At 37.5% G+C, this 17,277-nt stretch overlaps 1 protein-coding gene across 1 annotated transcript; it reads left to right on the top strand.

The window, feature by feature from the left end:
• The first annotated feature begins 3,361 nt into the window (after nt 1-3,361).
• Nucleotides 3,362-11,290, top strand: LOC139129354 (fibronectin-like). The gene is made up of 7 exons (XM_070694988.1): nt 3,362-3,443; nt 5,442-5,570; nt 6,514-6,803; nt 7,270-7,606; nt 8,250-8,543; nt 9,914-10,212; nt 11,267-11,290. The coding sequence occupies exons 1-7, from the start codon at nt 3,362-3,364 to the stop codon at nt 11,288-11,290; spliced, it is 1,455 nt and encodes a 484-aa protein (XP_070551089.1).
• The last annotated feature ends 5,987 nt before the right edge of the window (nt 11,291-17,277 follow it).

The following is a 17,277-nucleotide window of genomic DNA, read 5'->3' as shown; positions in this document are numbered from 1 at the left end:
GGATCTCTTTCTTTTCAACAATGTTTGCATTTGTTTGGGTATGCCTTCAACTAATTGCTCAATTATAAATAGTTCACGTACCCGTTCATATTTTTCGTCACCACTTAAAGACGGAACCCCACTTGTTTCCATCCAGCGGTCAAAAGTATCGGCAACAATATCACCCCACATACAGAATGTCTCCTCATCTGTATGTTTGCAAGCTCTGAATTTAACTCTGTATGACTCTCTGGTGAGCTCATACTTCCTAAGTATAGCAACTTTGACCTTATCATAATCCAGGGCATCGTCTTCTTTCAACCTAGAATATGCCTCCTGGGCCTTACCTACAAGAGTCGGAGCTAATTTCTTTGGCCAAATCCGCTTAGGCCAACTGTACGTTCGAGCTAGCCTTTCGAATGTACGCAAATGTGTGTCAACATTGTCACCTTCCTTGAACTGAGGGAGCTTAGCAGTCCAATCATTGAACTCACGATCCGTATCATGCAAATTTGTTTTCGCTTTTACCTCTAATTCTTTCATTTTCAAATCGTGTTCACGCTTTTCTCTTTCTGCCTTTAGTTCAAGTTCACGAAATTGTTTTTCTTGCTCATATTTCTGTCTTTCTGCATCTATACGCATGCGTTCTCTCTCTAAATGCTGCGCGTGATTTGCCTGCTCCTGTTTATACAGATTCAATTTTCTTTTTGATGCAACAGGTTTTCAGCTAATTCTTTTCCACTTAAACCACTTGTTGCGCCATAATCATCAATAGGCTCTCTTTTAACTTTAGGGTCTTGGCTTTCTGTCATACTTGGAAAGCTTACTTCACCCTCCGTATCGGACATACTCATTCATTCACTAGCACACAGCTGTAGTAAGAGATATGCACTTACCTGGTCACCCCTAGAATGCAATGGTATCAACCACAAAGTGTGTTGACCCCACCCAGTCAGTGTAAATTTCTTAATTGAATGCAACTGAATGATAGTATTTCCCACGGCTTCTTATCTTTGTTTTTCACTGCTAATGAAAAATACACAAGTGCACAATCACAAAAATGCAAATTTCCTGTCGTACGATTTACACAGGTACTTAGTTAAGGGGCGTTCACCCAAGAAAACAACCTATCTTTAGATCGTTAAGACTTTGTTTCAATAAGTGTTTATATAAGTACTTACAGTCTTTTGCGTCAACAGGTGTGTCTTCCCGCGTATACTGAAAGATTAATTAAACACTGAAACAAAAAGATTGTGAAAATTCTCTGCACACAGAAATTTTCAAGAAATTTCAAAGTCATAAAAAAGCAAGTCCGGTTGCTTCATTGACAGTGTCCACGGCAAGGTTCAATTAAGTTCACTTCACACAAAAGTTCTTTTGTCTTCTTTAATTGTCCCCCGTCTTCTGTGAACTTGCTTCTGCTGGCTTATGGTTGAGTTCTCTTCAAGGTTGACAGTGCTCACAAAATCCAACTTCTCATCTCTGGTTTATCAGCTACGTCCACACGGCAACGTCTGAACCAGTATTAAGTTGATCAGCAAATTCAGTCCTGCTGGGCTATCTCAGGTATCGGAGATTCTGCTATGATGGTATGTCCACATACCAATGCATACATAAAATGACAACAGTCTCCCCCTGCAGATAACTTTCCAAAGTTCCGGCAGATATTTAACTTGCTGCTTGTAGCAAAGTCAGGTTACACAACCATAGAAGCGTTCGTTCCGAGTCTCTCAGCTTTTAGTAGCACACAGTTATTTTTCAAAGTTCAGAGTGTGTCTTACACACGGCTTATAGTGTCTTTAAAGTACTCACGGGTTAAGCTTTGTTACAACCAGGTTTCCTCCAAGTCCGTCTTGAGAATGTGAGTTAGAATCCCATTTAAGCTGGCACCAATGTGATATAACCGAGGTTACGTTGGTATTGTTGGTTATGTGGTAGCGTGTCCGGGCCGGCAAGGCTGGTATTCCAATGATGAAGGGATGTAAAGACGACTGGAAACAGCGAGTACTATATAATCTAAGATGCTACTTTATTACACTAAGCTCTAAGCTACGTACATAGAGTGATGTTAAAGCGGCACTTTTCAATCCCAGGTTCTCGCATTAGTGGAGTTCTCCTCCCAGTCAAACACTTGGCCAGTACGATGTTTGATTTCTATAACATTGATTACACAAACTGATCTCAACCTTTTGTCACATTTTGCTAATCCTGCAAACATAGTTTATGCAAGCTTTTGATTGACGGTCGCTTCAAATCGCCAATGGTCATTGATTCCCCACCACAAACGCTCGAATTTCCTAAAAAATTGCCTTCGAGTCGCGTTAGACTTTGAATATAACCACAGAGTTCGATCGGCAGCAACTTCGCGCTGACCGCTTGGCAGTCTGTCTGTGTTTTTGCGGCCGGGAAAAACTAAAAAGTGGCATTTTCTGGAGCGTGTGCCCGCGTGTTGCCTGTTTGGTGTCCACTTACACAATGAACGCCGCCATACCTTGGCGTCCTTTTAAAGGGAGGCTCCGCCTTTAAGCTGGAGACTGGCTTCAGTACACGTGGGCCAAGAGAGATATACATGCCCTCATGAATAGTAATGACAGCTCATGAATAATAATCACATGACACTACGTCACACTGGTGTTTGTACATTTATGGCTGGGAAATTCTTGCAGTTAACTTTATTGTGCATACTTTATCAGCGTGATGTTTATGTTTAAGTGTACTTGTGGCTTTGAAATTCTCTCAGTTTTTTTGAGTACTATAACATGATGATTGCTATTGTTCTATATTTTTTCTTTCAATGATAAACCCGCATAAATCATCGCATACATTATGGAAACGTTCCATGTCAATACATGTAATCTTATGACACTGATTAAATTAAATTACACATTGTAACATTGATAATCTGCGCTAGAGAAAATAGTCGAATATTAAGTTAATAAAATTGATAATTTTAAGATTTCTATTTACGCTTTTTATTTTCTTTTTGCTGTTGGAAAGACACTAATCCTGTTGATCGATCACTAGACTACATGTTGATGGCAAACTCATAGCTGTCAATAGATGATACTGCTTTCATTCTCAGTAGAATTCTAGTTTGCTCTACTGAATTGTCTGTTCTTTTCATAGCTTCGCCAGGAAAACCGTTTGCTTATATTTCGGTTTTCCCATAGATCCCAATACTGTCGGAGCGTTCGGCGTCAGTTCACCGGACAGATCAACAAATTCTATTCAGGGATCATGGACAATACCTGAAGGCCTTTTTTCAAGCTATAGGATTGAGTGTATTAGTTCAGCTGGAGGGATTCCACACCTTGCAGAAGATCTGGACTCTAATGTGACAGAATATACGTGTACAGGATTGTCAGCCGGTCATGTGTATACCATGTCTGTTTACACAGTGAGTGGAACAGGAAATGACGATGACAAGTTAGAAAGTGAACCAGCATTTGAAGACAAACGAGTTTGTAAGTGATAGATTTACTCGGGTGTGTATTTATGGCTTTGAAATTCTTACAGTTTCTTTATTTCACATACTTTATCAGCGTCATGCTTCTTAACTTATGTATTTAGTTATCTTATATTCGGAAAAGTATTATATCTATTATAACAATTGTATGGCATCTATGAAAAAATAAATACGCATCGTTGCTTGGTAAACAGCGCTTTTGAAAGCAATCTTCTGTAAATTCTAATGGTTGGGATGTTTTTTCGATTTTTATTCATTCTTGTGCACGCTTTTGTCTTCTCGTCGTTACTACAAACAGTATCACGATCGAAAGTGTTGCAGTTTTGGTATTGGTTGTGTAATTCTTTGCATTTATGAAATGGTCTGCCTCTATTCTTCAAAATATATGTTTTAACCTTTATCATCTCTATAGTTTCTTGTGTAAGATAATCTGATAATTGATAGTTATGTATGTTTTTTTCTTCAAATGATAAACTCGCATGCTTAATAGTATACATTATTGAAACATGTCATGTCTATGCAAGGAATCTTATTACATTGATTGAATTAAAAGTAATCATTGTTGTTTTGTTTATCTGCGCTATTGGAAACAGTCGTATGCTCACTTAAAACTATTAATGATTTTTTATTTCAATTTAGCCCTGTGACGCTTTTGTGTTTCTCGTTGTTAGTACAAAACAGTATCACGATCGAAAGTGTTGCAGCTTCAGTATTGGCAGTGTAATGCTTTGCATTGATGAAATGTTCAGTTGTTATTGTTGACAATATGTTTTCATAAAAATGTAATAACTTATCATCTCTGATTTCACATTTGCAAAGCACACATCGAATGAGAAGTTGACGGAAAGACAGAAATCATGGTGATCGATTACCAGACTGCATGTTGATGGCATAACTAACAATTGTCAATTAATAATATTCTACTCATCTCAGTAGAATCGTGGCTTGCTGTACTGAATTGTCTGGGTTTTCACCATCACGTTTTCCAGGAAAAACGTTTGAATGATATTTTCGATATTTTGCATAGATCCAAATACTGTTGTGGCGCTAGAAGTCACTTCACCGGAAAGATCAACAATATTATCAAGGATCATGGTCAATACCAGAAGGCCTAATTTCAAGCTATAGGATTGAGTGTATTAGTTCAACTGGAGGTTATCCTCACCATGCAGAAGATCTGCACCATGGTAGTACAGGATATGCTTGTACAGGATTGTCAGCTGGTCATATGTATACGATGTCTGTTTACACCGTGAGTGGGACAGGAAATGACGACGACAAGCTAGAAAGTGAACCAGCATCTGAAGACAAACGAGTTTGTATGTAGTAGGCTTACTTGCTTTTGTGTAATTGTGGCTGTGAAATTCTTGCTGTTTTTAGAGTATGACAATCTGATACTCGACATTGTTATATGTACTATGAGTTCGCATACTTTTTGCATTCTGTATAAGTCTTTATTAATGTTATATTAATGTAATCTGAAATCATTTTATGTCCATGCAAGAAAATCTTGTGGTATAGATGAAATTGGAAATACCCATTGAAGTTTGATGATCTGAAGTATTAATAGGAAAGGTTCATGTTCTTTAAATCCAACCGGTGGATAATTTCAGGATTTATATTAAGCCTTGCGTATAACACTTCTTGTGTTTCTCGCAAACCGGTTTCAACTGTCGCATATATCGCATTTTTGCTATGGGCAGTTCAATACTTGGGAGAATGCAAGATCTTGTTTTCTAATTTTCAGAATACTATTTTGTAAAAATGTAACATTATTTTGTTTGATTTTCCCTTTTGCATTTTAATGCACACACTGAATGATAATCTTTGGAAAAAGAAATCACGCTAATTGATGTTTGATATGCATGTTAATTGATTATATCTTCTATCCATCTAGCATTTCTAGTATTCTGGTTTGTTGTACTGAATTGTCTGTTCTTTGCATGGCTACGCTGAAAAAAGCATTTGCCTGATATTCTTTGTTTGCTGTCCATAGATCCCAGTACTGTGGGGGCGTTTGGCGTCAATTCACCGGACAGATCAACAAATTCTATTCAGGGATCATGGTCAATACCAGAAGGCCTAATTTCAAGCTATAGGATTGAGTGTATTAGTTCAACTGGAGGTAATCCACACCTTGCAGAAGATCTGCACCCTAGTAGTACAGGATATGCTTGTACAGGATTGTCAGCCGGTCATCTGTATACGATGTCTGTGTACACAGTAAGTGGGACGGGAATGACGACGACAAGTTAGAAAGTGAACCAGCATCAGGAGACAAACGAGTTTGTATGTAATAGACTTAGTCGTGTTTTTGTATTCGTGGCTGTGAAATTTTGCCGTTTTTTTATTTGCATACTTTGTCGGCGTCATTTTTATGTATTTAGTTATCTAATATTCGGAAATGTTTATATCTGTGGAAGAAATTGTATGGCACGAATGGATCAACAAATACGCTCTATTGCTTGGTAATCTTAGCTATTGAAAGCAATCGTATGTTTCGTCAAACGTTTGGATATCGATGATTTTACGATTTTGATTCGTCCTTTTGGACGGTCGTCGTTACTGCAAACAGTATCATGATCGGAAGTGTTGCAATTTTTGTATCGGCCTTGTAATGCTTTGCATTAATGAATGGTCTGTCGTTATTCTTCAAAATATTGTTTTTCACTTTATCATTTCTAGTTTCTTGTTTATGACAACCTGATAATTGATAGTTATGTATGGTTTTTCTTCAAATGATAAATTCTTATGTCATGTCTATGCAAGAAATCTTATGACACTGTTTGAATTTAAAGTAATTGGCAGTATAATGCGCATGCATCAATGAAATGTCTAGTCTGTGTTTTTGAGAAAAATTTTTTTGTAAAAATTTACTAACTTAACCATCTCCGATTTTCTCTTTTAAAAAGCGCGCATCAATTGAGAATCTGGCGGAAAGACAGAAACGTTGTGATCGATTACTTGACTGCATGTCGATGACTTAACTTATAATTGTCAATTAATAATAATTTCTAACCCCGCCCCCTCAGTAGCGTTTGCCTAATATTTTCGTTTGTTTTCAATAGATCCCAGTACTGTTGTGGCGCTCGGAGTCAGTTCACCGGACAGATCAACAAATTCTATTCAGGGATCATGGTCAATACCAGAAGGCCTAATTTCAAGCTATAGGATTGAGTGTATTAGTTCAGCTGGAGGGATTCCACACCATAGAGAAAATCTGCACCCTGATAGTACAGGATATAGTTGTACAGGATTGTCAGCCGGTCATCTGTATACCATGTCTGTTTACACAGTAAGTGGGACAGGAAATGACGACGACAAGTTAGAAAGTGAACCAGCATCGGAAGACAAACGAGTTTGTAAGTAAAGGACTTACTCGTGTTTGTACATTTATGACTTTGAAATTCTTGCAGTTTCTTTATTTTGCATACTTTATCAGCGTGATGTTGATGTATCTATTTTGGATGACTTTACGGTTTTGATTTATCTTTGTGCACGCTCGTCGTTACTATAAACAGTATCAGAATCGGAAATGTTGCAGTTTTGGTATTGGCCTTGTAATGCTTTGCATCAATGAAGTTGTCTGTCATTATTCTTCAAAGTATTGTTTTGAACGTTATAATATCTAATTTTCGCTATGCAAAGTTTTAAGCACACATTTGATGAGAAGCTGGCGGAAAAACAGAAATCCTCTTGATAGATTAGTAGACTGCATGTTGATGGATTAACTGATAATTATTACCAATTGATATTTTTCTATCATTCTCAGTAGAATTCCGGTTTGCTCTACTGAATTGTCTGTTCTTTCCATTGCTTCGCAGGCAAAAGCGTTTGCCTTGTATTTTGGGTTTTTCTTCTCCCGCAGATCCAAATACTGTTATGTGGTTAAGCGTCACTTCACCGGAAAAATCAACAAATTCTATGCGGGGACCTGGACAAGACCAAATGGCCTAATTTCAAGCTATCGGATTATGTGTAATAGTTCAACTGATGGTAATCCACACCATGCTGAAGATCTGAACTCTGATATCACAGAATACACGTGTACAGGATTGTCAGCCGGTCATCTGTATATGATGTCTGTTTACACCGTGAGTGGGACAGGAAATGACGACGACAAGTTAGAAAGTGAGCCCGCATCTGAAGACAAACGAGTTTGTATGTAGTAGGCTTACTTGTGTTTGTATATTTATGGCATTGGAATTCTTTCAGCTTCGTGTCTTATATAATATGATGATTGATATCGCTATATGTTGTTTCTTTAATGATAAAGTTGCATCATACTTTATGGAAGCGTTTCATGTCTATACAAGAAATCTCCTCACACTGGTGGAATTAAAACACATATTGACGCTTTGATAATCTGCGCTATTGAAAACAGTCGTATGTTTCGTAATATTTGGATGAATTTAGGATTTCAATTCATGATTGTGCACGCTTTTGTGTTTTTCGTCTTTAGTACAAAGCAGTATCACGATCGAAAGTGTTGTAGTTTCGGTATTTGCATTGTAATGTTTTGCATCAATGAAATGTTGTCTTTATTCTTGAGAATATTGTTTATCATCTCAAATTTTCACTTTTGCAAATTTTTAAGCACACATCAAATGAGACGCTGGCAGAAAGGTAAAAATCGTGGTGATCTATCACTAGACTACATGTTGATGACTAAACTAATAATTGTCAGTTGATAATATTTCTATCCCTCTCGGTAGAATTCTGTTTTGCTTTACTGAATTGTCCGTTCTTTCCATAGCTTCATAAGAAAAAGCGTTTGCCGTATATTTTTCTTTGTTTTCCGTAGATCCATATACTGTGGTGGCTTTTGGCGTCAGTTCACATGACAGATCAACAAATTCTATTCAGGGAACATGGACAGGGCCAGAGGGTCTAATTTCAAGCTATAGGATTGAGTGTATTAGTTCAACTGGAGGTAATCCACACCTTGTAGAAGATCTGGTCTCTGATACTACGGAATATAATTGCACAGGATTGTCAGCCGGTCATCTGTATACGATGTCTGTTTACACCGTCAGTGGGACAGGAAATGACGACGACAAGTTAGAAAGTGAACCAGCATCTGAAGACAAACGAGTTTGTAAGTAAATTGACTTAATCGTGTTTTTTGTATTTCTGGCTTTGAATTTCTTGCAGTTTCTTTATTTTGCATACTTTATCAGCGTCATAGACAAACGAGTTTGTAAGTAATGAACTTACTTTTCTTTTTGCATTTGTGGCTGTGAAATTCTTTCGGTTACGTTTCTTGTGTATAACAATGTTTTTCAAAAAACCGTTTTATACACCAATTTTGCGTTTCGTGCCGATATCTATACATGTAGCTTATCAATTTAATTTGGCTAAGAAGGAAAGAAAATTATATTTCTTCTTAGGTCCATGTCCGTATCCATATTGCATTGCTCGCCGCTTTCTAAGTAGAAGGACAATGGGATGGGGTAGAGAACTCTGAGTTGCCATGTTTTCAGGGTAATGAGCAATTTTCGTTTAATTCCACCTTAAGTGACTGTAATACCTGGATGAACATGTTGGCGTGCAAAGAAATGTGTGAAATTTTTTCACTAAGAATACTAATAAAAAGAGAAAAATGAACGAAAGACGAATGCTGCCGTTTATTCAAACGTACACTTGCCTGCAATCTTCTTCATGACAGTGTGATATTTTGACATCACTGTGATTCACATTGGGCAGTTTACTATGTCACTTCACCCACTTTACATACTTAAGCATAAATTGAATGAACATGCTTAGTTGCTGCCCCTTGAATATGAATATTTTCAAGTAAAGGCGACAGTCACAGCTCCCTAAAGCACCTTCTGGAACTTTGTAAAGCTCATCTCTGTTTTGTTCGTTCCAAGAATATACTAAAAAACTCACTAATTTAAAGGAAGTGTCGCAAACAAAGTGTCGTCAGAACAGAAATATGTTATATAGAAACATACAGTATATTATAGTAAACGAAATGAAAAGCGACCCTTGCAGGACTCGAACCAACATACCTCGAAAACATTTCGGATGCTCTACCAACTGAGCTAATGGATCAGCTGGAAGTACTGTGGTCGGTCCTGTCATTTAAATGGTTGTTGAATCCATAGGATCCCTTGGCAGAAAGATTAGGTATTGAGTTTAGCCAAAACTCACTATACACGCACATGAAATGAAGAGCCCCATCTACGTGACAGGACTGACCACAGTAAGTGATCCATTAGCTCAGTTGGTAGAGCATCCGAAATGTATTCGGGAGATGTGGGTTTGAGTCCGTATGGGTCACTTTTAGTTCATTTACTACAAAATAAATAAAACTCGTATGGTGAGCTGAGTCACAATTTCAAACCCAATACAGTACCCGTTTGTGGTAAAGTTATTCACGTATTGCATTAAAAAATATATTATCGCAATCACTTTTTGTCAATGGTATTTGTGAAGCATGATTTATCATCGTCATGTTTTCAGATCCAGAAGCATCAAATATACTGACAACTGCCACCACTCCTGACAGTTTTGTCATAACTTGGGCCAAACCTGACGGATACTGGACTGGATACACGCTCACCTATGACCCTATGGATAATCAACAGAACGCAGAATCTGGAAATGAGGAAATTGCTGATCCAGATCAAAGCATCACAGCTCACATCTTCCGTGGACTTTTTGCTGGAACGGAGTATTCAGTCGACATATTTACCATAAGTGGTGAAGATGGTGACGTTGACCCCTTTGCAGTGATCCTGCCACCGAAACGGACAGAACAGGTAAATTGTTATTGTATTTCATCTCTGTTTGTCACTATCTATTTAATCACTGTTGGACAACATTTTATCTTTGAATGGTATATATCAATTGTTTGTTTAAGGTTTCTAGTGTCCCGTAATATATATATATATATATATATATATATATATATATATATATATATATATATATATATATATATATATATATATATATATATAATATATATAAATACATTCCACACGTATTAATCATTTATTCACCTCTCAACTATCTAATATTCAGTTCCCGCCACGGCGACAAACGTTACATCGGAACGTGTCGAAACAGATTTTGTGGATATTGCCTGGGATATGATGTCACAAGTTTGTATGAAGAATTTACCGTAAACTATACGGGTCAGCTTGACACAAGGCACGCGTCCAATTACAAAGGTTACGTCAACGAGTCTTCGGGATCTACTATCTGGTGATACATACACTATAGAGATATACACGCATTCCCATGACAAGACAAGCGATAGCAGTGTGCCAATCAACGTAACAACAGGTGTAGTATCCTTTTCCTTTCTTTGATCTGCATTCAATTTCGTTTGAGGAATATATTGAGCGGAATTTTAAGGGCGACTTCATGACAATATTTCCGCCAGCCGACAATTATCACATTCATCATACACTGTAAAATTCTCAAGAAATACATGGAGTATTGATTTCTTGTGGTACCTAGAGATTTAAGAAACATGTCTATTGTGAAAAATCAACCATGATTTTTTTCATAATGCATGATACAAACAATAATTAACATTTAGAGTTTAGAGATAACTAGGCCCAAAAGAAATCAGGTAATAAGGATGCGAGATAAAATGTTAATGTAGGTCAGTGTAAACTGTCAGCAGAAAATTTGCGAAATTAACCTGTCTATGCTGTTTGGCAGCTCAAGCATATTTTGCAACACATACAAATAAATACGATTAATAATGTCCTCCACCCATGAAGTGGTTTTGCATTTGAATGACATCGATGAAAATGTCAGTTTGACACACAGGGTTCAATTTTGACTTTTGATTCTATTCAGAGCCACCAGGACCAGGAGAGGTAATAGTGATCGGACAAAGCGACGAGAAAATACGGATCCAGTGGGCGGCACCTGATTGTAATCTTGGTGAGGACTGCAATTATGATGCATACAAAGTAACCCATGAGCCAGAGCACGGGATGTGGAACAACAGTCGGACCTTGGATTGAATGCACGATTGGCAGGTCTTAATCCCGGCGAGCTGTATAACATTGCTGTTCAGGCAATGATTGGTAACATTGAGAGTAAACCACAAATAATAACGGATAGAACGTGTAAGTTCTTTAATCTTAATTTGCTAGCTGGTATATGCATTTATGGAAAAAAAAGGCCTTACCCCAAAAAATTGCTACAAAAGGTTTCTCAACGGTTTTTTATAGAGTCAAAAGTGCTTAATAACATAGTAAAAGTCTACCAAAATCTGACCACCGGAAACGCGTCATTTTCAAGATGGCGTCCAAGATGGCCGCCATATACTTAAAATGGCCATAACTACTTAAATATTATACCTACACTTGTGATGTCTGTGTCCGTATGTCATGTTTGGCTGTTTTAAATAAAGTGTTGCTTAGCCATGGCGAGACGTACCCTAATCTACGTGTCTTGAGTTACTCCGCACTGGAGCGGGAGACTAGTGTGACACTGAGATCCTTTGGGCGCTGTGTTTCGAAAACAGAGTTTTCTTCATCAGTTGCTTAAAATTCATTCTTGATTGGTGAGCCGTGTTGAATGGTTGATTGTTTTTATTTGGTAGTATGTTGTTCCACTTACGTTTGTTGTTCAAGTAGGGAAGCTAGAATGTCTACTGGTTGGTCTTGATGTGTTTGTATAGGTTCGTGTGAACCTGAGTTCGAGCTGTTGTCGCTTTTATGAAGTCTGGCACTTATAGGTGTATCGCCTGTATTTCTGTTCCTTCTATATGCGATTATTGGTTGATTTTGGAAAGGTTTTTAGTGTTTTGTCTTTTTCAAGTTCACTCCAGTTTTCTGTCAGCGAATGCTTGATTTTTGTCGTTTCGATGTACGGGCTATATGTTATTATGAAGACTACTGTATTGTTGGTGGCGCTCTTTCTTTCTTTTTGTTGTTCCAGCTGTTTTTTCTGCTTTTATGATCTGTTTCTCTCATAATGCGTTTTATTTCATTTTTACCTCATATTTTGTATGTATATAAATACCAAAAACAGCTTATATGGTGAGTCGGGGGCGTCTGTGTGTCTCAATGTACCGGTATGTATGTGGGTATGTATGTGCGGATGTATGTCCGTCACATGCAAAAGCTCCCTTACCGCCAAAGCTACCATCTCAGTATTTTGTGTACAGGTAGATGCAGGGGCTGAGATGTGACGTTGTTCGAATGGACGTCAAAAATGTGCAAATGAGGTAAGAAAAAGGGAAATCATGCAAATGTGTAGGAGTGGTGGCATGCCAGTGACTGAAACAGGCTACTCCACTGACCTTGGTCATTTCCTGTCATTGTTTTTGAACTGTTACATATTAACAGACCTGCTCAAACTAAGAGGATTGGCTGTTTTTGCTTTGCATGTTGACCTCCAGTACCTAAAGTTTCAGACGTTATTTACTTTTGTCATTTTTGTTTTTCAGGTTTAAATATTTCTTGTTGTTTTTCTGGTTGTACTGTGCAGAAATCATTGTCATAACATCAACGTAGAATTTCCCTGCATTGAACAGATAGAAACAACATTTACTGTTGATCTTCGGTACCCATACTGGTATGTACCAATTCTGATCAAATGAGACCGACACCGTATAATTGCGGTATGTTTATGTTGTCGGTCTTGTAATTTTACACTAAATTGTGTGACTTTCTCTGTAAAATCGGTTTCGTTATTGCATGTTCTGATGTATCGTAATGTTTCACCTTTGATCAGACCTTTGAATGTTGCTGCCGGATGGCATGAGTTTCTTTGTAAGAACTGGAATGTATCTGTTGGTTTTATGTGTGTCTTGGTGTCAAGAATTCTCTTTTTGTTGTATCGACGACCTTTGTAGATAGCCAGGTCTAAATATGTGATTTCTTCAGAGGAGCTTTCAAACGAAAATTTGAAAGTAGGATGCATTTTGTTGATGTTTGATATGAATTCATTGAGTTCGTGTTGTGTTTCGATGAAAATCAGGAAAACATTGTCCCTGAACCTCAGCCAGGTCGGTATTTGTTGTTTGTGTTTCTGTATTATTCTCATTTCTGTCTCGTGAAATGTGATATCTGCTTTTTCCAGCGACGAGGGAGACCCCATAGAGCATCCCATATTTGCCGGCAGAATTCATCGTTTGATTCAAATGTTTTGTTTTTAAGATTATTTTTAGTAGAGCTATCATGTATTTTGTTTGTGGCTGCTTGATTATGTATTGTTTGATGATCTTTGATAACCGTACAACACCCATTCAAAATGAACTCAAAATGGATCCCACATACAACTGAGAAGTAAAAACTAGAAAATTATTTGGAAGCGACAAAATTGGCTATTGTTAACACACCTATTCGAAACACAAAAAAACAACATGGCACATGCAGAACAAATAGCGTTGAAAACGCTATCGAAGAGCAAGAGGATAACCATAGAACCGTTTGATAAAGGACGGGGGATAGCAGTTTTAAACACTGATGATTACATAAGAGAATGCCAACGTCAACTTAGCGATCAACGATATACACAAAATTGGTAACAGATGACACAAACACTACAATAGAAGACATACACAATCTCACAACAGAAATGTACGATGAAAAACACATTAGCTATTCCATATTTGAATATTTGAATTAGTCAATAGAGAAATAAGAACACCACTTTGGTACCTTCTACCGAAAATACATAAAATGCTGCCACCAGGAACTAAGCTCGTAGGACGGCCAATTATAAGTGGATGCTCCAGTCCAACATTTCACATATCAGAATTCATTGACCACTTTCTCAAACAAATCGTCAAAGAAACAACCAACATACATCAAAGATACAACAGACTTTATACGGAAAATTTAGACAATCAAAGTTCCGGCCAATGCGACACTAGTAACACTAGATGTAATTTCAATTTACACAAATACACCATATAATGAGGCAGTTGAATCAGTCGGCAGAGCATTAAATCAGGAAAGATCATCAAACAATTACATAATCAAGCAGCCACCAACGAAATACATGATAGCTCTGCTTAAAAATAATCTTAAAAAACAACACATTTGAATTCAACGATGAATTTTACTGGCAAATATGGGATGCTTTATGGGATCTCTCTCGTCTCCGAAAAAAAGCAGATATTACATTTCACGAGACAGAAATGAGAATAATACAGAAACACAAACAACAAATGCCGACCTGGCTGAGGTTCAGGGACAATGATTTTCTGATTTTCATCGGAACACAACACGAACTCAATGAATTCATATCAAACATCAACAAAATGCATCCTCCTTTCAAATTTTCGTTTGAAAGCTCCTCTGAAGAAATCACACCTGACTATCTACAAAGGTCGTCGATACAGCAAAAGGAACATTCCCGACACCAAGACACACATAAAACCAACAGATACATTCCAGTTCTTACAATGAAACTCATGCCATCCGGCAGCAACATTCAAAGGTCTGATCAAAGGTGAAACATTACAATACATCAGAACATGCAACAACGAAACCGATTTTACATAGAAAGTCACAATTTAGTGAAAAATTACAAGACCGACAATATAAAAAAATGAAATAGAACGCATTATCAGCGAAACAGATAATAAAAGCAGAAAAAACAGCTGGAACAACAAAAAGAAAGAAAGAGCGCCACCAACAATACAGTAGTCTTCATAATAACATATAGCCCGTACATCGAAACGACAAAAATCAAGCATTCGCTGACAGAAAACTGGAGTGAACTTGAAAAAGACAAAACACTAAAAACCTTTCCAAAATCAACCAATAATCGCATATAGAATGAACAGAAATACAGGCGATACACCTATAAGTGCCAGACTTCATAAAAGCGACGACAGCTCGAACTCAGGTTCACACGAACCTATACAAACACATCAAGACCAACCAGTAGACATTCTAGCTTCCCTACTTGAACAACAAACGTAAGTGGAACAACATACTACCAAATAAAAACAATCAACTATTCAACACGGCTCACCAATCAAGAATGAATTTTAAGCGACTGATGAAGAAAATCTGTTTTCGAAACCACAGCGCCAAAGGATCTCAGTGTCACACTAGTCTCTCCGCTTCAGTGTGGAGTAACATCAAGACACGTAGATTACGGGTACGTCTCGCCATGGCTAAGCAACACTTTACTTAAAACAGCCAAACATGACATACACTTATATTATACACAATTTCATACACAAAACGCAAACAACCCAAATATGAACGATGTGTGGAGTTGCTTTCCCTCTACTACCTAACCTTTGAAATTGTGAAAATCCAAATGAGCAACATGTTCCGGACGAAGAATGTGACAGTGATTATTTTTATACATGTACAAATATGCAAATTATGGGACTTATGACCACTTGCATATAATCTAGATATGGTACGTGGATTCCTAAACCACTAAAACATGGTGGTAGACACAGACATCACTAGTCTAGGTTTAATATTTAAGTAGTTATGGCCATTTTAAGTATATGGTGGCCATCTTGGACGCCACCTTGAAAATGACGCGTTTCCGGTGGTCAGATTTTGGTAGACTTTTACTATGTTATTAAGCACATTTGACTCTGTAAAAATCCCTTGAGAAACCTTTTCCGGTGGTCAGATTTTGGTAGACTTTTACTATGTTATTAAGCACATTTGACTTTATAAAAATCCCTTGAGAAACCTTTTGTAGCAATTTTTTTAGGGTCAAACCATATTTTCAGCCGACTATAAGGAATGTTTGAGTAAAGTCTTTAAGTCTCTCAATTTCGAGGGGCAAACGACCTTTTATAGCTACTGATATGATTTTGAAGTACAACAAGACAATCGGTTTTGTTATGAACAAAGAAAACATTGGACAATGAGAAATATGCTACTGACAACGGATTTTAATTAGGCATTTTTCTACCTCCTGTATCCTAGGCGTTTAATTGTTTGTGAATCAATGTTTATTGCTTTGGTCAACGTAGTGTCATTATGTTATTCTGCTCATATTAAACAGTAAACCAGTCCCGAATTTCCTTCACACCTGACGTAAAACCTATTAGGGTTATTTATTTGGAGGCAAACTCTCTCACGTCATAATATCCACACTGTCAAAGCACGATTACAGCTGCTGCTTGTCATACTTTGACGACGACTACTACGAGTTGTTATTATTATTATTATTATTATTATTATTATTATTATTATTGTGTTTATGTTGTTGTCGTTGTGTTGTTGTTGTTGTTGTTGTTGCTGCTGCTGCTGCTGCTACTGCTGCTGCTGCTGTTGTTTTGTGATCAGTGCCGGTTACACCCGAAAATTTAACCGTTGTGGAAACAACAGTTGTATCATTGCTGGTTCAATGGGAATAAACCGACAGGGAATTTCGAATCCTACGATATATCGGTCAAGTATGTGGATGAAGAATGAGACAAAAGTCCAGACAACATCAAGATACCATTGCCTGATAAAGATGACGAATACCCGGCCTCCAATATCACCGGCCTTGATCCGTTCACCGAGTACCTAGTTATTTTAACTTGTTTAAGTCCGGAACCTTTCAGAACAGAGAGTGACCCCACGGACACACAAGGGGAAACTGATATTGCCCGTTAGTATTCTTTTTACCGTACTCATTTAAGATTCATTTTTATTTAATCAGTTGTTCGGTAAGGAATTAAACGCTAATGATGTGCTTTCGAAAGTAGATATATGTTCGACAGTAGCCTATTTAGATAGTAACACGTGACAATGAGGACAATATCATGATATATAATAGGGATAGTGATCCTGACCGAAATATTGGTGATGCCCGAGCTGCAGGTGAGGGTATCATCTATATTTCAGTCAGGATCACCAGCCCATCTTCATGTGTTATTT

Source organism: Ptychodera flava, chromosome 3 (genome assembly GCF_041260155.1).
Source record: "Ptychodera flava strain L36383 chromosome 3, AS_Pfla_20210202, whole genome shotgun sequence".
In the NCBI taxonomy this organism is placed as follows: Eukaryota; Metazoa; Hemichordata; class Enteropneusta; family Ptychoderidae; genus Ptychodera; species Ptychodera flava.
The sequence above is the reverse complement of the archived record's forward strand: the minus strand, read 5'-3'. Positions and strand labels throughout refer to the sequence as shown.